Here is a 27,232-nt window from a genome sequence, read left to right as displayed (position 1 = left end):
TTTCTTGTCCAGGTATTTTGTGAGTGTTATACAAAGTTCCCACCTCTGTATTGTTGTATGTGCAGCACCTTCAGCACTGAGGTTCCTAAACCCAGCTGAAGCCTCTGCATGCCCTGAATGCCCTGAGATGAATATAAGAAGGCAGAACTGAAATCTGCCAGCCATGCAATGCACCATTATTACACCCAACATGAATATCAGCAATGCAAAGGAGACCCACTGAGATGCAATTCAAATCTGCCTATCAAACAATTATGGCAGAAAGTAGAAGCAGTTTTCTCTCTCCCCCAGTAATCCTATTTGTCCTTTAAATCGATCTTAAGCATAATCTTGAACTGTCAGCATTTCTGTAAAGAAATACCAGCTCAGACCTAATTGGATTTGTCAGACAATCACAGCCCAACAGCTCTCTGAGATCTAACAGCTGAACAGCTGTGGGAAAAGCTTCCACATTATAACATAAGAATTTGAGTTCATTTCAAGAGGGAATATTTCCTCTGAAATTAAGTGATAAAAAGACATAATTTGTTGCACAGAACCCTGTGCCTTAGCAATATCATGATGTGGTGTAGCATAGCCGAGATGATGTGAGCTACCCCATAGAGAAAATTATCTGCAGTTAACTGTTAAACACTTTGGGCTGCTCCGAATGTAGGAAAATGGGGTAAAGAAAATCACCAAGAATTGTGACTTGAACATGTAACAGAAGCATTTGAAAAGAAAACAAGTATATATTATATCACATATTAAAGAAATAGATAGCAGAATATCTATTTTAGCTGAAGAGCAGAAATACCTCCTATTCCTCTGGACTTTTTGGGTCACCGACATATATAAACACACACACAAAAACCTGCTCTCTGTATCTTCAGCCTCCTTTTCTGTTCAGGCTTCTGTGGGATGGAATAATGCATTTTAAAGACATTCTAGGGGATAATGGCCAAAAGGCCACGCTATCCTCATCCTTTGAAGTGATGGAGAGGTTGCATGTTAAGGCAGTACAATAAGCCAGATCTTAAAATGCTTCCAATGCCTACAAATTGTGGTTTCTTTAATGAAGATCTGGATTATTTCATACCTATCTGGATGCAGAAGAAAAGTTCTTATACAGATTTTATGTTGAAAATTGAAGTGATGTACATTTCCCTAATTTTAAAATAATAGTCATACAGGTTTTAACATTTGCATTTAGAAGAATATCAATTTAAGTATGCAACAATGTTATTTTGTGTATTTGCAGAGTTAGTAACTCTGTATGTGACTGAGGAACATAAGCAAACTTTGCACTGAATTCCAACCCATGTTTTGACCTGGGGAAAAAGTGAATTAATCTTTTGAGTCTATCATTATTAATAGTCAGGAGTTACATACTCACTTACCTGTTGGCTTATCCACACCAAGGAATCCAGCCTGTCCCAGGATTTTAAACACTTTATGTGCTGGGAACTGTCCTTCTTCTTCCCACTTATCCACAAAGGGATTAATCTCCTTGTCAATGATCTAGATTTGGAAAAAAAAAATTTGCACAAGTTATAAACACAGGCATCCTGCACAACAACTTTTGACTACTTTCACCTAAAAACTGCAATTCAAAAAGAAAAAGAAAATATATATTGAGAAAAGCTCACTAATTTTCTTACTTCCTGATGGATATCCTTATTTTCCACTCAGCCACAACTACTGCAACAAATGTAATCAGGCAAATGTAAATAATTATTTTAACAATTACTACTAGAACAGGCCATCAGGGCAAATTTAAGCCTCTTCAATGTCTATGAAAATGGCTCTTTCCCTCATCATTTGTTACCTGTTTGGGTATAGTTTCTAGAAAGTGGAAAGGAAATCTGGATTATCCTCAAAATAACCTTGGAAAAAAAGGTTGATCTGTTCTTGATGACCACACACATTTCCAAGAAAGCCAAGTAGAAGAGAATAATTTCCTCTCCCTTTGCCTGAAACACTCTCCAGGAAGTTGGTGCTGTTTGGAGCATGTCTGTATTTAGACTTCCCCACAAGTCTGACAAAATAAGTACTGGAAAAGTATGACCTTCTTCCAGAATTGATAATATTCCAAATCTAGTCCCTGAGCAGCTCTTGTCTGTGCTACCTTCCAAAAGTCAGTGTCCTGAGCTGCCTGACTACAGTCCTTACACCGTTCAGGCTGCAGTGCTCCCTTCCCTTCCCTTTGCAAGCAAAGTACATCTGCAGTTCAGCAACACCTTCAGGTTTCAGGGCACAAGAGCTGGATGTTTCACTCCACAAAGTCCCAGATTTCCATGGCCATGGGAAAGCAGCAAAGTGGGCGGCCTGCAGGTGTGCTCTTGCTGCCCATCATGAGGCAGCTGGGTTGTGCCCACCTCCACCCAGCTCTGCAGCCCAGAGCAGGCCTTGGCACAGGCTGCTCCTGCCATGCAACCAAGGGCATCACACACCTCGGTCAGCCTCACAAGGGGGTCCGAATATGAACATCCTCCCCCCAAACTAAACCCTACCAAAACAAACACCAGGTCCCAAGAGAAAGGTAATGCCTTTAACCTGGACCATGATTTAACTACTATGCTGTTTCATGAAGAGAGAATTTGTTATTTCAAGAATTTACTCCTCTTAGTCTTCTTTCCCCACTAAATAAACAAGTCCTGTGGTGCTAACTATTTCTTGAGCTGGAAATAGAATCCTCTCCCTCCATGACTGCTGTGTTCTTGAGACCCTGCGAAACCTTCTTCCAAACTGTGTATTTATTGCACATTCTTTGGAGAATTTCAACCCATATATGGCTGTTTTCTGTCTTCCAGCTGGCCACAGAAATAAGCATACTTGAATGCTGGTAACAGGAAAATCACTTTTTCACTTCTCTCACCAAATTCTGAGAAATTCGTATACTGAATGTTCAACTCATTCAGTAATTATCATCTCTCTCTCACTGTTATATTGATTAACACAGGCCTAATGATCAGTAGTAAAAAAAATACTTGGCAGAACCCTATTTAGGAGAGCTCACATTTCTCTTCAGTATTACCATGTCCCATATGCTCAGACCCTAAGATGCTGACCCTCAGTGTTGAAGGTGGTTACACCTTTTTGGCTGTTGTCTGGTAATGCTCATTGGACTGAAACACCCAGGGAAAGAGCATACAAAAAGTTATTCAAGTATTTTGATGGATCTTGGCAAAAATATGTGGCGAATATGCTACCATAGTTTTGTTTGTTGTAGCTGGTACTGGGCCAAGTATTTTTGTAGCCTACATACAAAGCTACCTTTGAAGTTAAGCACATTCGCAATGACTAAGCCATGATTTCTACAGGTTTGCTCCTGTGCCTTTGAGCAAAATTCAAATTGCTTAACAGAACTGATTTATTACCAGGTGAGTTTGCCACATTGAGTAAAACAAGATCTTCCTTGCATGATACAATTAAACCCCCAAAGACAACCTCATTGCATTAACCATAAATTGTGTATGGCCTTAATTTTTTTTTTAAGTCAAAGTCCAGATATTGATAGCCACAGTTTCTTCTTAGCTACTGGACCATTCACTGTGGTTTTATGGAACACCTTTCCTTGTACAACCTCATAAAAACATAAGCCAAATTCCTGAAGAACTACAGTACTCCTCAACTGGCTGGTGCTTCAGCACTGATTACTGGGTATTGTCATCCCTTCCTAGAAAAGCTAATTGAAACAAGGAGAGGTATTTTTAAAGAGCCAAGCCAGCAGTGACAGAATGATCACAAAATTAAATGTTTAAAACCTTGCTGCAGACAGGTCAAATAACGCTTTGTACTTTAACCATCTGATTTGTCCCCTCCCTTGGCTTTAGCTATTTCCTCACATTTGTACCCTCAGAAAAGTACTTTACACATGAACTTCAGGCAAATATTATGTAGGGATATTAACTTAAACCCTAAGGTATCCGTGCAGTGTTTGGCAATTGCACAGAAGCAAGCTTTCAGCAGTATGTGAGCATCTGGTCTGCTTATTTATATGTGCTTTATCATGAGAAACATGGAAATCATGAGAAACATGGAAATCATGAGTGCCAGCATTTAGACTTCCATCACCAGGATACCAACTATAACAAGATCTAAAACTTCTAACAGTAGAAATATTTAGCACACCATACTACAGATGTCATCTGACAGATATTCCCAGCCACAAAAGAAATCTTTCCACCTGATCTAGCTGGCCAAATCTCAATGGCATTTGGGGTGTAAAGTTGATTAAGGAGCCATATAACCTTCCTACTTGTTGAAGTACCAGTACACCACAACAAAAAGCGTTCTTTTCCTGACAGCAAGAACACAGTAAATCTTATTTATCTGAACTGTATGTTTGAACAGTCTGTATGGAACTGGTGTTTTTCTCAGGCTACTTCATCCGAGCAATAAAGATGCAAACCTAAAGGACCAGGTTCTGGAGGCAGCCTTGGCTTAGCCTGCATCCCAGCATGAGCTCAGGCTGCTCTCTGGGGAGCCTCCAAAAATGCCCTCAGGGCTCTTATCAGCTGTGAATTATTAAAAACACTCTGGATACTTGCCAGAGTGGAAATGGATCAAGCCAACAAATTTACTTCATGTTGAATGATGGTATGAAAAATAAGTGTTTTCATTAGAAACTGTCTTGACAAAGTTTTGTGAAAACAGCACCTGTAGCTTCCTGACCAGGTCTGGGGAAATGCCATGGCAGGGTTGGTGAGGGGACAGAGACATAAATTCAGATTTTGTTAGAAACAGGTAATTTTAGTTTTTCTTCAGAAAAAAGCAATTAAAATATCTCCCCAAATCACTGCCACAGTTTTTCCACTGAAACTTGGTATGTTATTTAAATGAGAAAAGTAACAAAAATATATGATGCTGATGTTCAGTATTTTTGCCGATACTGTAGTTGTATCAGCAACTACACAGAAACATTAGCAATGCCATTTAATTTTGAATTCTAAAAGAAATGCATTCTACAACAGTAGAAACTGTACCTTAATTAATTTGGGTACTGAGAGAATGTACAGATGACTTTTACAGCAATTAAAGATTATTTTTCATTATTCACCAGCATGTTTACCTCCTATCATACAATTCAGAAATTAAAGACCACACCAGTTCTACACAAAATACCTCTTCTAAGTGCCCCTTGTAAGACTGCACAGTGTACAGTTTCAGCACACTATTAGCAAGATGATGAATTTTGAAACAAGAAACTGAATTCTTAAAAAATTACACAAATTTTTACTACAGCTCCCTGTGAGTTACACCTCAGCTGAGATTAGACTAATTTATTAGAGAAGCAAAAGAAAATGTCTAAGAAAAAGGTATTTTGGATTAAGAATATTAAATGGAGTTTGTGGAGCCAGGATTAGATTAGATGTTAGAAAGAAATTCTTTACTCAGAGGGTGGTAAAACACTGGAACAGATTGCCCAGAGAAGTTGTGGATGCCTTGTCCCTGGAAGAGTTCAAGGTCAGGTAGAAAGGGGCCTTGAGAAAGCTGATCTGGTGTCCAACATCCCTGCCCAGAGTAGGGGGCCTGCAAGTAGATGATTTTTAAGGTCCTATCCAACCCAAACCATTCTATGATTCTATGATTTTATGACATAACTGTTCCGTATTATGTTAGGAGCAGAATTTTTTCCCATTTAAATCAAGTTACAGTAATTGAACTTACCTCTATTGCTAGAATAACCAAACAAGACACAGTTAATAGAATCTTAATATAAAAAGCAAATAAATAAACAACAAACCACTAATGACAGTTCTTGAGTGGTTATACGTAGATATTAGTGCAACAATGACTCAAACAAGAGGTAATAGACCAGAGATTTCTTTGCTTTCTATATCACCAATAAATAAAGCAAATAATTAATAGCCTTCAAAACTACATTTTCCCTTCAGTTTTAATCAAAACCACAAGGAGTAATGACTGCAATGTGAGACAACTCAGCATTGTAGCAACACTGTGTTGAGGTCAAGGTAGTACTTTAGAAAGATGCTAAGGCAAAAAAAATAAAAAAATAAAAAATAAACCCAAAGCTGAGGTGGGCAAACCCGTGGGCCACACATTGGTGCTACCAAAGCTGGACTCCAAAACCCAGCCCTGGGGTGCAAGGCAGCCAGGACCCCACTGGTGAGCTCCTGACTGGCCACACGTGCAGCCTGTGCAGGTCTTCTCAGCTGCTGCACAGGAAGACCAAGGGAAGGTTTTCCATGATGATATGGGGTTGAAATGAAAAAGTTCAATTTAAAACTAGACATCCATTTCATGACCCTGTGAAAAACATGTGGGAAAAAAAAGTCCCCAGTTCAAAGAGCAGCTGCCCACTTCCCACACGTCGATCTCCATCTTGGTTCCCCCAAGGCATGCATCCCAAGCACATCTGAATGAGTTTCTCAGAATATATTACTCATTTCTTCTCACTCAAGGGCTTGGAGGTCATAGCCCTCCTGGACTCTTTCAAGACTCTTCCAACGTCCTAAATAAAGTTTGATGGACAATCCTTTCCCAGGAATACTCTTCAGAAAGGTAGGGAAAGGCCACAGGGAAGGAGACTGAGGTGTGGAAACATATTAAGGACAGAACCAGGGAGAATATAGGCGTGTGAGAGAAGCAGGTCAGCTCCTTGTATCTGCTCCCTACTAGAGAGGCTGTGGAGAGACTGAGCTTCTGCCACGGCAGCTCACCGATGAGAATGTCTATGCCACACAGTAGGCCAATCCACGTCCTGCATTTGTGATGTCCCTGCAGCGCTGGCGGGATGGATGGCAGTGCTGTGCTTCCAGCCCCCATGACACATGCTAGGAGACCCTGGCAGAAGCCAGGAGCTGCCCCTGTGCCTGGATCACCCAGCGTGGTGGTGGAGAGCCTGGCCTGACAGGCTCAGCGCTGCGGCAGAAGAGGCAATCATTCAGTCTGCCATGACATCAGGTGCAGAAGCAGAGGCAGTATGTGACTTAAAACACCACAACAGGCTAAAAATAACCCCATTAAACAAATATGATTTAACCACACAGCAGCCAGAAAATGTTCCCTGCAGTGCTAACCTTGCCTGCTCACACAAAGTTATTTAGTGCACTTTCTTCTGGCAAGCAAAATCCTTCATTACAGGCTTGCCTGTGGTCTGCGGCAATCTAGAGAGCAAAGCTGCAGCCTACTGCTTCCTCTTTCAGGATGCACCACCAGCACAGGGCAAAGGTCTTCAGGAAGTTTTGCAGGACTGTTTTCTGGGGATTGTTTTCTTTGTGGTTGGGTTATTTTGGGGGGTTGTTTGGGGTGTTGGTTTTTTTGTTGTTGTTTTTGGGGATTTTTAAATACTAACTGAAACTAGGGGGATAGCCCTCAATCCTCCTATAAAAACATGAGTTGTTATTATTAGTTAGGAGCTCACCTAGGAGATCTATGTAAAATATAACTCATTGCTATGAAGGGGTCATGTCCAGATAGAAAATGTCCCAGATGCTGCTGAAACACTTCTCTGCCTCACAGACAAGTCTCCTCTTGCCCACAATATAGAAGATTTGGCATTTGCATACAATATGCATCTCTTACTCAATATTCCCAGCTGGCTACCCAGCCAAATATATCATGTGACACACCCGGGCAAATGATCAGCTACAAGAATTGTCATTGAAAAATTTGCCCTATTTGCATATGGGATTTGAGGCTATGCCTCAATCATGATATGGAAACTTTTGTACCCTGAGCTGTCATCAGACTGTTTCTGGAAACAAGCCAAGAAAACATTTTCCATGATGATATGGGGTTGAACTGAAAAGTTCAGTTTAAAAGTAGACATCCATTTTGTGACTCTGTGAAAAAGTGAAAAAACATCCTAGATGTAGAATTTCCTCATAATTAAAATAAAGAACAAAACCAAAGTAATTTTGACTAAAGTTTTTCAAACATTTTATTTCCCTCTCTTTTCATACATGTTATATGCAGAAGCTAATGGTTGTACTTGGTGCCTGCAGGACAAGGTGTAGCCCACAGAGAGAAAAGAACCTACTGAATATATCACTGAGAAGACAAAAAAAGTGGGTTTCTCCAATGCTGCTGCACAGAGCTGTGGCCAGAACTGACCTTCCAGAGAAGATTCCAACAGATTTTAAACCAATATTGAGTAAGCTTATATAAAGAAAAAACTCAGAAGATTTTCCTAATAGCTTGAAAATATAAGGCTTAAATTGGAAATACATGCAGTTAAAACTGATTAATCAGAGCACAACGATTCATTTTTGTACCTTCAATTAAGCTGTGCCACAGGCAACAAAGTATTCTGCAATCTTCTACTGCACTGGGTACCAAAGACAGCTGTGATCACCAAATACGGCAACAGTTACTAAAGGAAATTTTCCCTTTCTCAGAGGGAAAAATTAGTGGAGGGAAAAACCCTACAATGTAAGAGCTGGCAGTTTCTCATTGTATAATAAAGCATACCTGCCCTCATCTATTTTTACAAAATCTAATTTTCCATGGGAAAAAAGCACGCACTTTATAAGTATTCTGCAATTGTGCCTGGTCTATTCATTTGTCAGTACCTAGACATGTTTCTGTTTAAATCATTGTGTTTCTTCCTTTTCACTGCAACGCAGCTCCTTGCAATACACCTAATAGGTAAAGCAAGGCTGAGTACTGGTTCAGAAATTTGAATACTGATTATCTTTTGGTCCCATACATCTGACTACAGTTTTAACTTCAGGAAACCAAAAAATCCAAACCCTGAATCAACTAAAAAGTTTTTGCCAACACTTACTGAAATACTAAAATGCTAAAAGTTCACCAAGGAGTGCAGAAGCATGTCCTGCCCTCCCCCCCATGCAGCTGCTGGCACATCTGGGGGCCCCATTGCTGAAGCAGGGGGCACACATTATTACCATGCTAAGAAAATGAAAGGTTCAGCCCCCTAGCCTGGAGCTGAGCCCTGCTCAACCATTTCCTGAGGAATGAGAGGCTAGAAGGCAGCTCCAGCTGGGAAGGAACACACACGATCCCAGCCAACACCACGACCTTATGTCATTTTTCCAAAGACAGTTGCAAAGATGAATCCCTCCTGTGCAGACCTGAGTGTCTTGGCAGTCCCTGCACACTCACAAATACATCCCTTTCAACTGCCCTATCCAAGAGTATGGCAGAAAAGGGAGGATCCCAACATTTGTAAAAAACCGAGTGCTGAGGGCACAGCTATTCCTGGGATCTGACAGCAGAGGCTTTTAAACTAGGGTAGTCCTACAAGACCAAAAATGTGTGCTGTGCTAATCTAGGCACTGATCTGGGACAAGCATTTTGGGCAACAGGGAGCTCTGGCCACTGGAATGGTGTCCAGGCTACTTGTATTGAGTTATGAAAGAGATACAAGACTGAGAAAATGACCACAGAGATTTTCTTGCACCTGCAAATCTTACTTTCCAGCACCCAGGTGCTGATTAGATAGAGTGTAATGTCCACCAGAGGCTGGCATGCTGGGGTTTGGGTTCTCCTTCTGAATCTACATCCCTGGAGGAACAAAACAAGTTCTTTCACTGCAGCCCACACCATCACATTTGAACTGTCAGGCTAAACCAGTATCAACCCCAGTTTTTTCCTCAGGCATAAAGTGCTTATTAAGACACAATTTTAGTTCTCATAAATGCATAACTGTATTGCCTAATCAAATGTGGCAATGATAAAGCAATATAATAGCTAGATCTGAGGCACAAAAATATCCACGAGGCATAGTTGTACTAAAAACTGTTCACTGAAAAGTCTAACTAGATACAGTGGAAATTTGTTCTAACACTGATATGAGGTAGGAAAAAAAAATCCAGTGTTAGGACATAACAACTCAATGTCAGCTCTACTCTGACACCAAGTAACAAATAGGAGCACTGATTACAAAATTGCCTTAATTGCACTTTTGCTACACACTGAAGCATTTGTACAGAAAGTGACATTTTTCTTATTATGAGAAAAAGCTTTTTACAGAGCTTGCTTAAATAAACTGTACCTCATTTTTTTTTTCCACTCCTGTTCTCCTACACTGATTTAAAAGCACTTCTTGGTAGGGCACTACTAGGTGTACTTGGTGGTCTCTCACATTACAGTGGTGTATCCCAGCTGCCTCTTCCAATAACAACAAAATTCAATGATGAAGATTTCTTCTCTGATAAATTGCTACCAAAAATTCTTCGTACCAGCACGAGAATTAGCCCCTAAATGTTCGTGTGATGTTTCTGGCAGACACAAGATGAAAAAGACTGCAATACCCCAGAACCTGGGAATACATTTTGCTTCCCTTAGACAGAAGGGCAGTCAGCGCAGAATCTGTGAGCCTTGCCAGACTGCTCTCTTGCAGAAGCCTTTAACTTGGGTGTATGATAAGCTAGGTTTTAAAATTGCAGGTGCCAGTCATGTAATTGTTCAGATTCAGCTGCATGTTTTCTCTCTTCCAACTTAGTGAGAAACTGGCATTTAAAGTATTCTTTCTAATACCAACACCATTGTGTGGCAGGGTTTTATGATTTCTTAAAATGATAAATAAACCAACTCCATCCAAGGTGCCCCAATGATAATAGTTGTCACCCTTCATTATTTTGCAGGTAGTCAGAAAGAGCCATATTATTTTGATGGAAAAATTACAGAAATTTTACCAGAAAGTTATAGGAAATGTTAATATTAAATTCAGATCCTGCATGCTCTAATACAAAGAGACGTTAACTGCTGCAAAAATCTATTGATATATATTAATAAACAGAAACTCATGACATACAAGCCAAGAATGGCAAACAATGAAGCAGTGTCCCTTGGTGGAGTCTCATTGTCATGGGGGAAATGCTCATCCTACAGACACACAACACAGTGTAACTATACTCAATCACCACTGGGCACAAAATGAAATGTCATTTTTACACTACATGCAGCTCTAGCAAAATGTATGTCAAATTTCAGCATTTCCAAAGTTTCTTACTACTAATGCCAGAGAAAAAGACAAATAAGCAGCCCACATACATGTTGTATGTATATGAATACTGTTAGACACATATACACAGAGTAAGTTAAACTTTTTTCTTCAAACCAGCTGTAGTAATTACTGAAGCAAGCTGTAGGATACCAGTGTACTGCAAGCATTGTTCAAGAAGTTAAGGAAAAGTTACGTTTTCAATTTCCAAGAGGAAGGGTGGTGACCTATAAAGCTGTAAAGGAAACCACTCACAGAATTATTTCAATACCCTTGCTAAAAACAGCCCCCTGGAATTATAAGAGTCTCTTCCTCATCCTGCTCAGAACAATTGGGAAATTATAGATCATTTAAAGTACGTTAATACACTAAAAAATAAAATTAATGCAAACAAACAAACAAAACCCCCAGCTCTCACTCATGGAATTGCACTGCTCATTTCTCTGATTTCTCTGGTACTCGCATCTGCATTTAGCTACTGGAAGGGTGCCCCAGAATATATAACAGGTATACTTAAAATGTGTTGTGGATACTGAATGGCCATTCTCTCCCAAAGACTTTGGGGACACTTTTCAATTTATCCTAAAATCACTAGAGAAAGGCTTAACTTAAGACAAATCGAACATTGATTGCTAGAAGCTTTGTGTGAACATCCGACTGGATTTGACATAAATAGTGATTTTTATTTTTTTCCAATATGATCAGAGGAAATCTAAAATAAGTGCTATATAAGCTTTTTTTTTTAATGCAGGGCGATTCAATAAGCTGGTTTATATTGTCTACTGTGATTTATTCTACAATATATTCATCACAGGGCTTTATGTGATAAATGTAGCATCACATTCTCTCTTAGCCCATGATTTAATTATCTGCCCTGAACTCAGCAAGGTAGAGCATTCTGTTATCTGCACTTCAGAAGGCATGGAGGGCATAAAAACAAGGGGAAAAGGAGGGGAAAGTTTTATTTAAAAAAGCAGTGTGTCACACAACAGAGAAGCAAACACTGCACTAGCAGACACTAATATAGCTACTTCCCCTGTCCTCAATAAATACACAGCTGCAAATACTTGAGATACAAAACAATGTGTGCCTTAGCCTATCCATGACAAAGAACCAGATTACCTCCTTTACAAGCTCTGTCCTTGTCCTCTGAGTTTCATGACATGAATTTTTTACTAATGCAGTTGTTGTCCCTGGGCAGGTAATGAAGGGCAGCATGCCAGGGAACAAGTTCATTTGGCAGATAGCTCTGAAGATACACAGATATATGGAGGCTCTCTCCAGAAAGAATCAGCACAAATTTTACACAGTGGTATTAACTACAAAATTCTACACTATTAATCCAGGTGAGGATTCATTTCCAGCTTCTGGTTCTTTCTGTATCATCTTGTTTCTGCTTTGCAAAGAGTCCAGGAATGTAGAGTAATGAAAGTAATTTGCTAAGAAAGTGACAAGTCATGGGTCTCTTTTCCTCCTTATTTGGATTTCTTTTATATAACACAGAAGATACATCCCGTTCTCCCAAAGCTCGATGATAACAGATCTCAGTGACAGAAATCTGACCCAAACACTGGGTTTGGGATATTTTAACACTGGAAGTGTGAAAGTTTAAAAAAATCTTACCTTCAGAAGTAACTCCACTATCTTTTGTCCACAGTGGACTGGAGGTGAAGTTTGGAAATAATAAAGCGTATTCAGGGAAATACAAGATTCTGCAAGTAATTTTTAAAAGCGTCCATGAAAGATAGGACATTCTCACATGAAAATATCTGGCAATCCAGAGCATACTCACATGAAAGTATCTGGCAATCCAGAGCATACTGTTTTTAAAAAACTACAGCAGAGCACTGCACGCCAGCTAGAATTTGGAAACCTGCCTGCAATCTGAGATAAGTCCTTACATTCCCTTCACCTGAACCCATTGTACGTTCTTATGTGGTGGCCACAATAATGGTGTTTGGCCCTTGCAGCAGGTACTGAACTCCAGCACTTTTCTCAGCGGTTCCTAGGTTAAAGGTGGATTTCTCTTTCCCATTGATGCTCAGCCCAGCAGTGGGCACCACACCAGGGCTCCCTACAGCCGAACCTGCTGATTCTCTGGCTTTGGCAGGCGCCCTGAACAGTACCACGGAGATGAGATCTACAGGTGACACTGACCTCACTGACATGGAATACACAGAGCTCGCCAGCACTACTGTTCCTGCAGGTTGCCATTTGGCACTCAATCTACATGCTACGTTACCAGAAGCGCTCCGTTTCCTCTTGATTTATGACTGAGTCTTGCAGGACACTCCCATTATGTGTCCGTCGTGCTCCTCTAGAACGGGGACCGAGCCCCCGCTCCGCCCCGGGCAGCACACGCCGGGCAAGGCTCAGCCACCCGGCGGGTCACCCGCAGGCAGGGCACACACGGTTCCGTTTCTTCCCTTGGCACAGGGAAGTTTACTCATTTAAGCACATCCCGAGCCGTTCTCTCGGCTCGCTGCCCTTGCCCTGGTTCGTTCCCCGCACGGGGCGGTCAGGCCGGGTGTCCCGCGGTCCCGCCGCTGCCCGGTCGCTCCTCGGTACCTTGCGGAGGGCCTCCCGCAGGTCGCGGTGCTGCGGGGTGTCCCCGGCGAACCGCGGGGCGTCCCCGGCGTACCGCGGCCCCGAGGTGCGGCCCCGCAGCGCCCAGCCCAGGCGCCGGGCCCAGCGCCCGCCGCCGCGCAGCGCCATGGCCGCCGCCGGTGCCGGGCAAAGGCCGCTACAGCCGCCGTGTCCCGAAAGCCAGCCCGGGCCGCCGGCAGCCCCCGCCCCGCCCCGCCCCTCCTCCCACTCCTCTCGCCCCGGCAGCAAGTCACGGCAGCTCTCGGGTTACGGGCAGGTTCTCTTTAATGCCAACGAACAGCCATGAAGCGACCGACAAGCGGGTGGCGAGCGGGCCCCGCGCAGCGACACAGGCCGGCCACGGCGGGGAGCGGGGAACAGCCGGCCCTGGCCAGCGGCCGGCGCGGGGCTCGGCTGCTTTCGCGAGGGTTACTGTATTTTTGTAAGGAGAAATAGAAAATGAAAATAAATCCGCTCCTGTGCTCGTTCGACACAGACCGGCGGCGGAGGGGACGCGCTAGTCGCTCCCTACGGGTACGGGAGGAATGTCTGCTGCAGGGGCAGGCGGGGGCTCCTTCTCCTAAGCGATGACACAGCCTCCCTTCTCCTTGAAGGGGTTTTTGTCTTCGGGGACCCCCTTCACCAGCGGGTCCTCTCCCGACCGCTCCTCGATGTAGTTCTTGATCTCTTCGGAGCACTTGGACACCTCGAGGGAAAGGACAGAAGAGTGGCTGCGTTACGGCCGTGGGAAATGTTCATCAGTGGAGGAAACCCATGAATTTATATTCTCTCTCATTCACCTTCCCACCAAGCATAAAATATCTGGCCACAGAGCACTAAGCACGTGCATACTCAGCTTCCTTCCTCTCTTTTCACAGCCTGATATTGACAGAGCATGTGAGTGTCTCTGGGAATGTAAATGCAACTCCGAACAGCCATTGCTGCATAGTTAAACTTGTGTTCATAATTAGCCGATCTAGTTTCATTAAGCTGGGGATCACACTCTCCCTCAGCACCAGCATGACTTATGGTCAATAGTTTCAGGGTCAGTAACTTTCAATTCAGTTTCAAAGTAGTTATGGCTTTATGTGTTTTTTCACAAACAAAACATTCAGCAATGATTTTTCAGTGGTAATACCAATTCTTACTTTGCAGTTCTACTATAGCAATGATGCACCTTGAATGAGGGTCTAACTAGGAAAGACAACTTATTTACTGGTTACCTGGGGTTATTTCAAACAATGGTTAATATAAGAGCCTATTGTGTTCTGAGACCATAATAGTTCCCATAGCATTTATATCAAACTAGCACTGATGTAGGCAAGCCTGCACAGAACCCAGCGAGGAGGAAGAAGGGTGTTTAGTTTTGTTCACTGACACATGCAGCACATGTGGTAATGGTGTCTGTGGAGTCTGAGAGTGCACAAGTGAATGTCTGGGGCTCCTGAGGTTCCTTGTGCACACACATCTCTTGCTCTCTGTGCCAGCAGAAACTGTCCCTAGATGCTCAAATACCTGACATGCCTGAGGACACACTCCTGCTCTGTCCTTACCTCCTCCCTTCGTACCCGCAGGCCCTGCAGTGGTACTGCTGTGCAGAGTCAGCAGCAGGCCCAGCTGCTGGCCAGGCCACTAGATGATTAGTATTTCTAATTTAAGGCCCCTTGCCTCCTCTGTTAATTACATTTTATTTCAAAGGTAAAACTACAACAAGAGAACCAATGAATTTACTTACTGCATCACAAACAACAGAACATGGCCTGTGCAAAATTAAGCTTTAAGTCATCAGAAGGAAGAGAGTTAATTCCCAATTAAACAGTGCATAAAATAAGATCTAGCTGCCTTAGAGCAAAGAAGAAGCTGCACCTAGAAATCCCATTATACGTGTCTTGTTCTTCTGTGCCTTGCCAACTTTGTTCATCTAAACTGGAGCACCTAACAACACCATAGCACAGTTGCATGCCAAAGTATATGAAGGACCAGGGTTTTACTTCAGTCAGCACTGCCAGGATCACTTTAACTTACAAGTAAAAAAGTCTGCTTAAATATACATTTAGAAATTTTTATTCATTCCAAAGGCCATTTCCTTTTTATTTTGTAAAGTTGTTAGTGGGGGTAAAAAAAAATTTGTCTGACGTTTTGCTTTTGGTACCAAGAGTAATGTGGTTTCTGCATTTCCCAGTCCCTGTAACACCCACACAGGTACCAGGGGACTGTGACAATAACAACAATTTCATTCTCACAGCAAAACTTCTGTTACAATGCACTGGTAGAATTAAACATGCTTCACTACAGGAAAATTGAAAAATACCCATTTTCCTAAAGCGATCAGGGTTTTGGTTTATTCCAAAAATGTAGACAAGTATTTAGAATTATTATTATTTCCAAAACGTTATGTCCTGCAGAGTGTATTTCAGTTGTCTAGGAATTATCTTTGAGAGATGACATAGGTATCAACACTAGTTGGATGTTGAGCCGTCAATACTGCTAGAGCTTTAGACTATACTGTAATATCTACAATCACTGATAGCCAACTCACAGCTAAAACATAACTTCAGCATTGGCATTTTTATTCTTGGGGTAAAACCTAGACCTTCAGTGTAATCAACATGACTAATGCTACTGATTCCCACATACAAATGTATTTTTGGTCCTAACTTGAAGGGTTTATTTAGGTGTAATTTGCCTCTGCTGGCATGCAGAATTTTTAAAAAAAAATTAGTTTCATCATAGAGTATGATCAGTTCTGCACATCTTTCGTCTATAGAAAATGTACAAAACCATAAACCTTTAAGGGGAAAGTACTTGTGGGAAGGAACAATCAGTGTGAATGTCTAGATGTCTATGAAACAAGGCTGGGTGGGTCACGGCTCGGCACGGGCGGTGCTCTGGCTCCTGCCCGGGCGCTGCGCGGCACGGGAAGCGGGGCGGGGACGCGGGCAGCCGAGACCCGGCTAGGGGCCAGGCAGGGCGCAGTGCCGCGATGGGGCTGCCCTGGCTGCCCGGGGAGGGCCATCCTCCCCTAGCACCAGCACGTCCCTGGGCGTTCTGCTACAGAAGGGGGGAACAGCGCGACGCGCTCCTCCCTCGCCCGGCAAGGCGGTCTTGTGCCGGCCTTGGGCGCCAGGGACTCGAGGGGAGGGGAAGTTAAGGGGTGCCAAATCCACCGGGATTAAGTTAAGGGGTGCCAAATCCTGCCGCGGCGGGCCGGCCCGCGCCAGCCCCTCGGGGCGCTTTATCCAAGCGATGATGCGCTCCTTCCCCCGGGCTCCACAGCCACCCCCGGCAAGGACCGGCGCTCCTACGCGGTGTTAGCAGCGCTGTGCCAACAGCGCCGTCCCCGGCCCCTCACCCAAAGTGGCGGCAGGACCGTCGGTGCAAAGCGCGGCCGTCCCAAAACAGCCGGGGCTCTGCGGACGAGCGGCTCCCACAGCCCCGCCCGGCCCCGCCGCCCCCGGAGGAACGGGCTCGCCCCCCGCTCCACAGCCGGCCCCGGGCAGCTCCGGCCCCCTCTCCGCGCCCGCTCACCGGCTGCCTTTCCAGCTTCACTTCTTTCCGGAGCTGCTCCACTTCCATTTTCAGTTTGTCCTTCTCGCTCAGGTCCTCGATGTTGATGGCTGGCATCGTCTACACTACGGGGCGCGCAGGGAGTGAGGACAAAAGGTTACGTCTGGGCAGCGAGGGCGCCGGGCCCGGAGCCCCCGGGCGGTGGCGGGGCTGCGGGACGGCCGCCCCCGGCCCGCCCCCGGCTCACTCACACGCTGCCGGCCGGGCTGCCCCGCTGCTCAGCCCCGGCCGCTTCCTCTCCGACGCCCCGCACCCCTTCCCCGCGCCGCTCCGGCCTTTAAACCTGCGCGCTAATCCCCCCTAACCGGATTAGAGCCCGGCCCGGCCCCGCTGCCGGGGCGTTGACACCGGCCCTGCCAGCGCAGGGAGGTCCGGCCGTCCCAGCAGGAGCCGGGAGCTGGAAGACCCTCCTGTGCTGACCTCCCTGGCTTCACCCTCCGCAACTCCAGTGCGGGGCAAGAGCAGCGAGGTCGGCTGGAGCTTTTGGCCCAGCATGAGATCTTTCTCCCCACCATCTTCTCCCCATGCACCTCCCGGCCATAGAAATGACTCAGACTCTGTGTCACCTGCATCCTTGGGCTCTGTGTTCTTCTCCCCCTCTGCTAAGGCAGAAGCAGGTGGCGTGCACGGGTACCTTCCTCAATACTTGTGCATTACCACTACAGATGAACTGACTAAGGTAGAGAGGGGAAGAAACTGCTCCCACATAAAGTGCCTCAACAGGTGGCCAGCCCATCAGTGCCAGACATTGCAACTTTTTGGTAGGTATGTCTGCAAAGCAGACTTGCAACTGCATAAGAAGGCTATTGTGCCTGGTTTGCACAAGGGTCTCTGAACACATGGAGTTATGACAGGTGTTGGGGTGGAGTACTCAACATAAGGGAAGTGATGCATTCAGAAAATGCAAGAAGGAGTTAGGAAATTCTTCTCCTGTGGTTGCATATGGTTTTGAGGTCTAGATCCCAAATAGGTTTCTATGCTTTTAGAAACGGAGTGGTCCCTCCATGCATGCTTGCACAACACCTAGCATCTGTCATCCTAGTAGCTGTTTTCCTACAATAGCAATGGAAGCACAATTCAGGGCCCGTGAGACTGAACATAGCTACAGGCCATTAAAATGGGCTTGCAGTCCTTCTGTTATCTGCCACTTCAAAGATCTTTATAGGCAATTAACCCTCCCTCTTTCCTCCTCTGTTTTTTCCCATTAAACACACTCCTTTCTCCAACCTCTTCCTACTCACCAGATGTAAGCAGCTGTCAGCAGCGTGTAAGATTTACATCTCCAGCACTGCTCCTATAGTGCCCTTGGGGTTTGTATTCGTTTTACTTCAGCCAGTTCACTGAAATCAGTTTCTCTTCCTCTCCCTATGGCTACTATCTTCCCCTCCCCAGCTGTGGCATGCGCTTTCTACACGCCCATAACCTACACTGACAGCTGCATTCCCAAACCCCACCAGCTGCTGGTCCTGGGCCAGCCAAAACAGGTGTAAGGAGCTGGCTGTCCAGTGCCCCAGAACAGCCTGGGCTGTTGGTGGGAGCAGAAACATTGTGGTGTGCAGAGGCAGAGAGCATGTGATGCGGTGGAGGCAGGGGTAGGGTGCAGGAGTGAGCTGAAGGTGGGCTCTGGCACACCACTGACACGGTTGGGGTGGGAAGAATTTGGTATCCATAGCTCTGTAATGGAAAACTTTCCCTGACCTGCCTGCTGATGTGACAGGCTCTGCAGATGGCAGTGAGTGATGGACTTTCTACCACTCGCTGTGTTAACTTTTATTGTGGTTCATATATTTTTACAGATATTTACTTGATCTAAGTGAAAGCAAAGGAGAAGCTGAATAGCAGCACTGATGGATAGGTGGCTTTAAATCAGACTTTGATTTCTATATGTCTGTGCACAGAGGAAATTGAAAATATTGAAAATGGTGTTTGCATTCACTTTGCTGCTATTTTTTAAAGTGGTATTTAAATTTCTTTCTTTGCAATTCCAAAAAATGTCATGAAAACTAAAGGGCATCAGTCTAGGACAACATATTAAAGAATATCATATTAAAACCACTTTAGTTTCCCAATGACCTTTTGCTTTCTTTTGGAAATAGAAAAAGAATGTGGGTTTTTTTGTTTGTTGGTTCTTTTTTTCGGGAGGGACATAAGCTTTGATATAGCTGCTCTGCCTAATATGCTGAACAAAATCCCTAAAAATGAGGACACCCATTAGTAACCATTGTAGTTATAAGAATCTAAAGCATGGCAGATATATCCCATCGTGATGACTCAAGCTGCACCACGATTTATTTTCTTGTCAGTAAAGCACCACTTATGCTTTAGCTACTGGAGATTCTGAAAAAGGAAGCAGTTCTGAAAAATGAAGGAAAGAGGTGCCATTCATTCCCTTTCAGAAGTCACGTAGGTGGAGTAGGAATTAGACTTGCTCCTTTCTTGCCTTTATGAAAAATACGTCAGGAAGCTAGGTTGTAGTCCGACATAAGTAAAGCACAGAAGCCATGGAGAGAAAGTCAGTTCAAGCAGTCAGGGTGCCCTGAAGTGCCTCCTGCTTACAGACTGTATCTTCTTTCCTGCAGGCCACAGATTTCCAGGGCCCTGTATTGCAACTTATCCAGGGCAGTGCCTGCCTGCAGGACTATGGCCCAATGTCGCTGTAAAGGGAGCAGAGAAGAACAATAGGAGATCAGATTAGTTTGTCCTTATCTATGGAGAGCACACCTAATTTGCAGCCCCTCTTATCTGCCTTACTATATTCCATCTGGGCTAAGCACTAATTAATGCAATGTGTCTAACAGATTAGAGAGGGAAAGTATGCTGTTTGGTGCTCACCCCCTCCTCCTACAGATCACACCTCATTGCCTGGTGGGGCTACAATCTGTAGAATAAACCAGGTTATGGTATTTCCTGAAGTCCATCCCTCTTTGCGCTGCCAGAGTTGTTATCCATTCGGCCCCTCGGGTTTCCTCAGAGTCCAAGCCTCATTTTCTCAAGTTCATCAGCGTTTTATACTAGGGAGGTAAACTAACGCCGCGCGTCTGTCTCGGCGGCACTCGCTAAGCAGCCTCTTCTCCATCCGGCTGGATGGGGACCTGCAGCAGGACCAGCGTTTGATTTTCGGCGTCCCACCGTCATCTACCCGGAGCTTCCGAATAGGGAGAGGCCTCGGGGGGAAGAAGGCGAGGATGACGAGGGTGGGACGCGCAGTGATGAGAGAGGGGGGCTTTCGCTGAGTGACCTGTCCCGGATTTCGCCGTGATTTACAGGAAACGCTCTTTGAGCATCATCCCGTAACGTGAGCGGGGCGGGGGGTGGCCCCCAGCCAGGGCGCCGCAGCCCCGGGCGGGGGCCCCTGGGCTATGGGCGGCGCACCCTGCGGGGAGGCAGCCCCGCCCGGCCCCCGCTGCTCCCCCGGCGGAGCGGGGCGGAACGGGGCGGGGGCCGCCCGCGCCCCCGGATCCCGCATCGCGCAGCCCTCCGCGCCCCGCCGGCGGCCGGGTCAGCGGCGACCTCCTGCCCCGCTGAATCAGAGCTTCCCCTCCCACCACCTGCGCAAGGAGGCGGCCCGGGGAAGCCGCCTCGGTGCATATAAAGCGCTGCCGTCGGAGGGGAAGCGCCGCTCGCTGCCCGGACCCCGCTGCTGCCATGGCCGCCGGCCGCCGCCTGCCCGCGCTGCTGCCAGTGCTGCTGCCAGTGCTGCTGGCCTGCGCCGCGCTGGCCCAGCGCCCCCTCACAGGTAGGAACGGGCCCTCGGGGGGAGCCCGCGGGGCCGGGGCCGCCTCCCGGCGCGGTGGGCTCAGTCCCGGTGTCTCCGCAGAGAAGCAGCGCGCCTGCCTGCTGCCCCCCGACGAGGGGCCCTGCCGCGCCCTGGTGCCGCGCTGGTACTACGACCGGCACACGCAGAGCTGCCAGGAGTTCACCTACGGGGGATGCTACGGCAACGCCAACAACTTCCTCACCTTCGACGACTGCGAGAAGAGCTGCTGGACCATCAAGAGTGAGTCCCGGGGTGGCAGGGGCTGGAGGGGACACACCGGGGAGGCTGCTTGGCTTTGCGGGACGCTTTGCACCACCCCGATATATCACAAAGTCTTAGAATCATAGTGTTATTTAGGTTGGAAAAGAACTTTGAGATGATCGAGTCCAACTGATGACCCTCCTGCTTGTTGCAGCTTCTTGCTGATGGCAGTTTTGGGCAGAAAATGCAGAGTCAGTTGATCCAGAGATGATGTGTGGAATTTATCTATTAGGATTTTAAATGTGATTTGATATTGCACTTACTTGCTAATTAATGCATTGGATTCCTCCAGAAGAAAAGCAAGTGGGACAAAGTGGGACTTGCCTGCAACTGAAGTAATACAGTTTTATCTGCACTACCATGTTGTTCTGTATGCAAAGCATGAAGGGCTGGTTTTACAGAGGTTGAATTTTTTTTTTTTTGTTTGTTTCTGCAGAAGTGCCCAAATTATGCCGGATGGAGGCTGATGGAGGACCTTGCAGGAGCTATCTAAGAAGATATGCCTTTAACTTGAGCTCGATGAGGTGTGAGGAATTCATCTATGGTGGCTGTTATGGAAATGGAAACAACTTCAGAGATTTGCAGTCTTGTGTGGACCACTGTCTGCCAGAAAAAAGTAATGGTTGTTCCAAATTTTTAATAAAATAGATGGTTTGAAAGTAATATGAAGATGATACTTCATTTGATATTTTCCTCTGAATACCCATACAGTGGTATTTTTGAAGACTTGTGTAAAGCAGATGTTTATGTTGTTGACTTTAATTTTAGTATGTTGTCTTAGCTGTTACTGGAAGAACAAAAATGCTGAGATCTTAAATACACCCACAGCTGTACCAAATCAATTTCTTGACTTCTAGAGAGCTGTACAGGTGTATCTGAAGAGAAATAATAAGTTTGAGGATGTGTGTTCAGGATGATGTGTCAGAGATTGTTGCAGTCACATTCAGGGAAGTGTTACGTAAAGCAAAAACGCCTTTTTAAAATTCAGGCCTAGGAGATGGTGGTAGGCAGCTCAGGTTTTTGGCACTCAACAACTCAGCTTCTCACAAAAGTGAGATGCCTGATGTGGTTCTTCACTGTGTCTCCATTTGAGCTTTAAATAAGATTGGTGGCAGTTATGAGCAGGTAACTATAACTAAGTTTTGACATGAACACCAGATTAATATCTAGTTCAAGATAGGCTCTTTGAAGATCTACCAGAATGTGTAAAAGCTGTCACTGCCCTCCCTAAGTGTTATTAGTGCTTGATGACATTTATTTGTAGCTGATGACAGATCATCAGCATTTTCTTAGGTGAAAGCTGAATTGTTTCTGTTGCACATACAATGAGTTGATAAAGGGGGTACAGCAGAAAAAATAAAGTTTTGTTGAGGCAAAAAGAAACATGCTCTTGAGCAAAGTTGTTGGATTTGTACTTTTTGCTGTGAGCAGAATTTGCTGGGAAAATCATAGCAAAGTTGTGCCTTCAGTGGAGGTTGTTCCACTGAAATTATTGCTATATTCCTATATATAGAATAATATGTAAAAATCTTTGCTGTCATATGTATAGCATCACAAATGGGGATAGCTGATGAATTTCACTTATGGGATCTAATCCTGCTTTCTAGGATGGTCTTTTGCTTTCTCAAATTCACAGCTCCCAGGAATTAGATGTAGAAAGTCTCTGAAGTCATCAGTAATAGTGTCAATTCAAGGGGAAAAAGAGCTGTTTAGACACAAAACTTATTTCAGGATCAATTTTAAGAAGCCATGTACAGTGATCACATTTATGTAATTTTTCTTGCTCTCTCTCTTATTTTTTTCCTTTCTCCTTTTTTCCCAAGCTGGCCCCTTGCTATGCTATAGCCCAAAGGATGAAGGGTTGTGTTCCTCTTCTGTGCCTCGCTATTACTATGACACCAAGACTAAATCGTGTAAAGAGTTCAGATATACTGGCTGTGGTGGAAATGCCAACAACTTTGTCACTGAAAAGGATTGCTACAATGTCTGCAGAAATGGTGAGAGTTTTTTTGTTTGTTTCTTTTTTTTATTTGTTTTTCATCCATATAACAGTATCAAATATTCATAGTGTTCTTTTACTCACCTTGGCCAGCTACAGGGGTATGCTTTTTGCATTTTGGACTCTTGTGTTTTTAAGGGCTGGGAAAATTGAAAGGCAATGCTAAATCCTTCTGGCAAGATCAGTGTGATGTGAAGTGGTTACACCATATTTGAATGAAGTGTAGAGGAGGGCACACAAAAAGACTAAGCTTACTTCCTAGAGCCTACAAGGAATCAGTCTTTAAACTGTTCAGTATCTCCACGACCACAAACTAAGATATCCTTTTATTCTGGATAGTTTTAAATAGGATTAAAGTCTGTTGTGAAATCAATTTACTTTTTTCCTTTGCATTTTCAGAAGTTACCATCCTTCCTCAATTCCCTGTTGCCTACTGACATTTCCTGTTCCCATTACTAAAGATTCTGCCTCATCAGTAGTGCTGTGTCAGCTGTTTCTCAGGCTGTGGGGGGAAAGCTTGGAAAGATAATAGATTTTCCTAATGCTTTTATTGAAACCAGCTTGTGGCTGTGCTTGTAAATCAAAACAGTTGTGCTTTGATTTGCAGTCATATTACAGCTATTGCAAGTTTTAATACTCTAATTTAATTAATTTGATAGGAAAATAAACGAGATAGAAAATTGTATGTTGTTGCCCAGAAAACTTGGGAAGCAGACACAGTGCAGTATTTTAAAAATGGATACCAATGGGAGATATATTTAAGGCTGTATCAAGCATATACATTGCCTTTGGGAAAAAGGAAAAACTGGAAAGCACTAAAACTAAAAAACTCTATTTTAAACATAATAAGCACAAGATCTGAGTACCTCAGTATTGAAGTTGTATAGTCAGAAGCCTTATGCTGGGAGATGATTCTTCAGTTCTGGGCTGGAAATCCAGGTCTGGGGCAAGGATTGTACCCTGAGCACCGTCCTCAGAAATACAAATATTGCCTGCCAGTTAGTCATGACAGTAATATTTCTGTGGATGACAAGTCTGAGTGTGTCTCTGCCATTTTATTATGAGAGAGTCTCTAATAGTATGTTAAGTTTATCTGAGATGCTTGTGATTATCTAATTTGCATCCATTCCTGTGAAGTGGTTGGGCCAGGCTCCAGTGTGGAGAGTTCAGAGAGAGGAGGAAGGAAGCTGCTTCTTCAGCATCTCACCTGCACACTGCCCCTGCCCACACCCAGCCAGATTCACCTGGGGGTTCTCTCTAACTCACTTCTTCTTTTCTTTTCTTTTTTTTTTCCCCTTTTGTGTGTGTGGAAGAAAGAGGTAAGGAGATGCTGTCCGTCTTGTAACTAGAGCACCAGATAGCCACATGCAAAGTACCAGTTACAAGCTTTTTCATCAACTCTGGGATTTCACAGTTCAGTAAGGCTTGGTGCAGCTGAAGACCAAAGTTAAGGGCATAATTAGTGCTGATTAATGTTGTGCTATGCATATTCATTTCTAGAGCTTGGGAGTGCACAGCAACTTTAAGCAAATAATTCAGGCAACTTAAGCCTCTCCCACTCCTCCTCTCCTGCTTCCATTATTTCCTCCTCAGCAGCTTTCATGTTACCTCTTGGAGTCTCAGGTTGAATTCAGTTGACCTTCCCTCTGCAAATATACAACTTTGTTTGTTAAATTGATCTATAGTGTTTTGAGTGAAAAGGTTTGTGATTCATTTAATCTTTAAAAGTTTATATTGGAAAAGAAAGCAAATGCATTGGGCTGACAGCAAAATAATTGGGAATTGGCCACAGTGGCTCTGGGTGCTGGTAAACAGGTAGCATAAAGACAAAGATTTTTAGTCAAGATTGCTGAATACTTGTTTTCTGAATTGCTCTCACACAATTCATGCCTTTGGAAGCATGTCTGGTGTTAGCTCTGACTGTCTTGGGCCACTCTGCAGCTTCTGTGAGTTTTGTGCAGAAACTCAAGTAATTTTCTCTTTATATCTCCCACAAGCACTGGCTGTATTTTAACCTTTGTCCCACTGTTTAGAGAAATGTAAGAATAGGTTGGGGTTTTTTGTTTGGGTTTTGGGTTTTTTGGGGTTTTTTTTCTTTTTTTTTTAATAGAGGGCAGTATTTAGTTCCATTCTGCTGTCACTGCAGGACACTTGGATAAGGCTTTGATGCCTGCTCAGGAAAAGAGCAGCAAAGTAGGATTCCAGTGCCAAAGGTAAACACACTGGCAACCTTACAGTGTGAGAATAGAGAATGCAGAACACATGTTACAGTTTCTGCTGTTTGTTATTATTGGACAGTGAACAGTGTAACATGAACCAAACTCAGACAATAACAAGTAGTAACAGTTTTGTCCTTCAGTTTCTCTAACTGCTTCCTTTGTTTTGTTAGCAGGAAATCAGAAACCTGGTATCAACAAGCCAGCAAATTTATCCCGCAGAAAAATAGTGAGAAAACTGAAGAAAAAATCTCAGATGTATAACCTGAAGTCTTAAAGCTGATGTGCACTTGGATGTTTGATACACTTTTTGTTGATTCCACTTTCTTCTTTTGTAAGATATTTTTCACAAAGTTTTATACTGACATAGTTCTGTCTTTCAGAGCTGCTTTATATGCAATTTACTTTTTTATAAGAAACTGCATTTAATAGAATAACGAACCTAAGTTTGGTTCTTCTGCTCTGTTGTCTTTGCAATAATATTTTGGAAAGACTTGTTTAGATTTCCATGTTTTTATGGGGGAAATGTTACTACTGCCTTGGGAGAATATTTCAGCTGTTGCAAATCAGTTAAAATTTGAAAAATCAAATGTCTGTTATTATAACTAAGGAGAGTCCAACACTGAAAATCTACCATGGATTTTTAATTTTTTTTTTCATCCTCTGCTTGCTAAAGAAGAGGAACTTTTCACAAGTGTGTTCAGAGGTTTATTGCCCTGCCATTTACATAGTTTGGCCCTGTTGTTTAAATAGATGGTCATTTACAGTCAATGTTCATAGGAAAGGCTTTCAGAAGTCTTCATAACAGTACAAGAAGTATAAATTTAAATGCAGCTTATCCCACAGGAGAGAATTTGGAATAGAGATGCCCTGATAAACACTCTGACAAAGGCAATGAATAAGCTAGTTGAGCATTAAAATTAAACTGTAGCCATTACTTTTTCATGACATTTGAAATTTTGGCTAGGTTACCCCAGATCCTCATATGGCATTAATCAGCATAGTTTTACTGATTTAATGGAGCTATGCTGATTACATCTGCAGAGGATTTTGATATTTGTGATAATCCAGTAGCTGTTGAAGCAGAGCAGCAGAAGTTTCTGCAAATTTCATCTACAAAAGAGTAATCCCTCTTTTGAGGCACTTTTATATTTCTTATGGTAGGTTATGCCTATGGTGATACTTTTGCACATTCTTTTATATTTTGTATTTTAATAATGTCTGAATTTCAGTTAATTTCACTGTCAATATTTTCTAAATAAAAATTCATAAGTAATGTTAATAAAATGTTTTTTGTGGAAAAAAAATAAGCTTGTTCTGTCATTATCCTGAATGAGTTGTATAGACCAATATGTGTAATGGAACCTATAATTTGTTAATTATGACTCTAACAGTTTAGTTGTCTCTTCAATCATTTCCTTACACTGAGGTCTTTATTTGAAGAAAGGCAATAAATTGCATTGATGTTAATCATCCCCAGCAGTTTTGTAGCTCAGCTGGCTTTCTCAATGAGGTGCTCTCAAAGGGCTGCTTAGTTTAGCTTATTGTCTGCTGCTGCTCTCTTGTTTGATGTTGCACTATCTGAATAGCTTTTGTGTGGGTAACAAGCTATTTGTTTGAAATTACATTGGCTTTCAGTTAGAATAATTCAGGTGTGTGCTTTAAACCTATTTCAGAGAGGGAACATGATGGGTGAACTAGTCAAGATCTGATTTTCTTACTGATGTTTCTCTCACTGCCAGATTTTTGATTAAAACAGTTGTCTGTACTTGCCATTGTCTTTCTATTACTCCATGTCTGGTTTTCAGTCTCAAAACCCCTTTTTATTTTAATCATCCCTTGCTTAGTGCAGATTAATGAGGACGCTGTGGCAGACAATGGCAAGTAACTTGTGACACAGTTTTGAGTCCCATGCCAAACCTCTTGGTTGC

The 27,232-nt window shown here is 43.7% G+C and overlaps 3 protein-coding genes across 5 annotated transcripts in view; 1 reads left to right on the top strand and 2 right to left on the bottom strand.

The window, feature by feature from the left end:
* LOC132071808 (probable acyl-CoA dehydrogenase 6) overlaps nucleotides 1–13,681 on the bottom strand; it is a 75,282-nt gene extending 61,601 nt beyond the window's left edge. The window contains exons 1-2 of the mRNA XM_059469590.1: nucleotides 13,484–13,681; nucleotides 1,380–1,500 (exon numbers count right to left, since the gene is read on the bottom strand). Coding sequence (XP_059325573.1) covers nucleotides 1,380–1,500; nucleotides 13,484–13,630 — 268 coding nt within the window. The 5' untranslated portion in view covers nucleotides 13,631–13,681. The remainder of the gene's footprint in view (nucleotides 1–1,379; nucleotides 1,501–13,483) is intronic.
* Nucleotides 13,682–13,768: 87 nt separating this feature from the next.
* On the bottom strand, nucleotides 13,769–17,370 carry LOC132073957 (guanine nucleotide-binding protein G(I)/G(S)/G(O) subunit gamma-11). 2 transcript variants are annotated; one of them, XM_059473331.1, is made up of 3 exons: nucleotides 17,260–17,370; nucleotides 17,030–17,133; nucleotides 13,769–14,207 (listed from the first exon to the last, which is right to left on the bottom strand). In XM_059473331.1, exons 2-3 carry the CDS (start codon nucleotides 17,123–17,125, stop codon nucleotides 14,082–14,084), a joined length of 222 nt encoding a protein of 73 aa, XP_059329314.1. In that variant the 5' UTR covers nucleotides 17,126–17,133; nucleotides 17,260–17,370; the 3' UTR covers nucleotides 13,769–14,081. The 2 variants fall into 2 exon arrangements, with proteins under 2 accessions (XP_059329314.1, XP_059329306.1); XM_059473323.1 differs by having other exon boundaries at nucleotides 17,030–17,353.
* A 3,172-nt stretch (nucleotides 17,371–20,542) lies between these two features.
* Nucleotides 20,543–26,611, top strand: TFPI2 (tissue factor pathway inhibitor 2). Of its 2 annotated transcripts, none has more exons than XM_059478123.1 (5): nucleotides 20,543–20,804; nucleotides 20,886–21,065; nucleotides 21,523–21,702; nucleotides 22,910–23,083; nucleotides 25,478–26,611. In XM_059478123.1, exons 1-5 carry the CDS (start codon nucleotides 20,714–20,716, stop codon nucleotides 25,576–25,578), a joined length of 726 nt encoding a protein of 241 aa, XP_059334106.1. In that variant the 5' UTR covers nucleotides 20,543–20,713; the 3' UTR covers nucleotides 25,579–26,611. The 2 variants fall into 2 exon arrangements, with proteins under 2 accessions (XP_059334106.1, XP_059334098.1); XM_059478115.1 differs by having other exon boundaries at nucleotides 25,475–26,611.
* Nucleotides 26,612–27,232: the final 621 nt, after the last annotated feature.

The sequence above is a fragment of the Ammospiza nelsoni genome, chromosome 1 (assembly GCF_027579445.1).
Source record: "Ammospiza nelsoni isolate bAmmNel1 chromosome 1, bAmmNel1.pri, whole genome shotgun sequence".
Taxonomy (NCBI): Eukaryota; Metazoa; Chordata; class Aves; order Passeriformes; family Passerellidae; genus Ammospiza; species Ammospiza nelsoni.
Note: the sequence above shows the minus strand (reverse complement) of the source record. Positions and strands in the feature narration are given on the sequence as shown.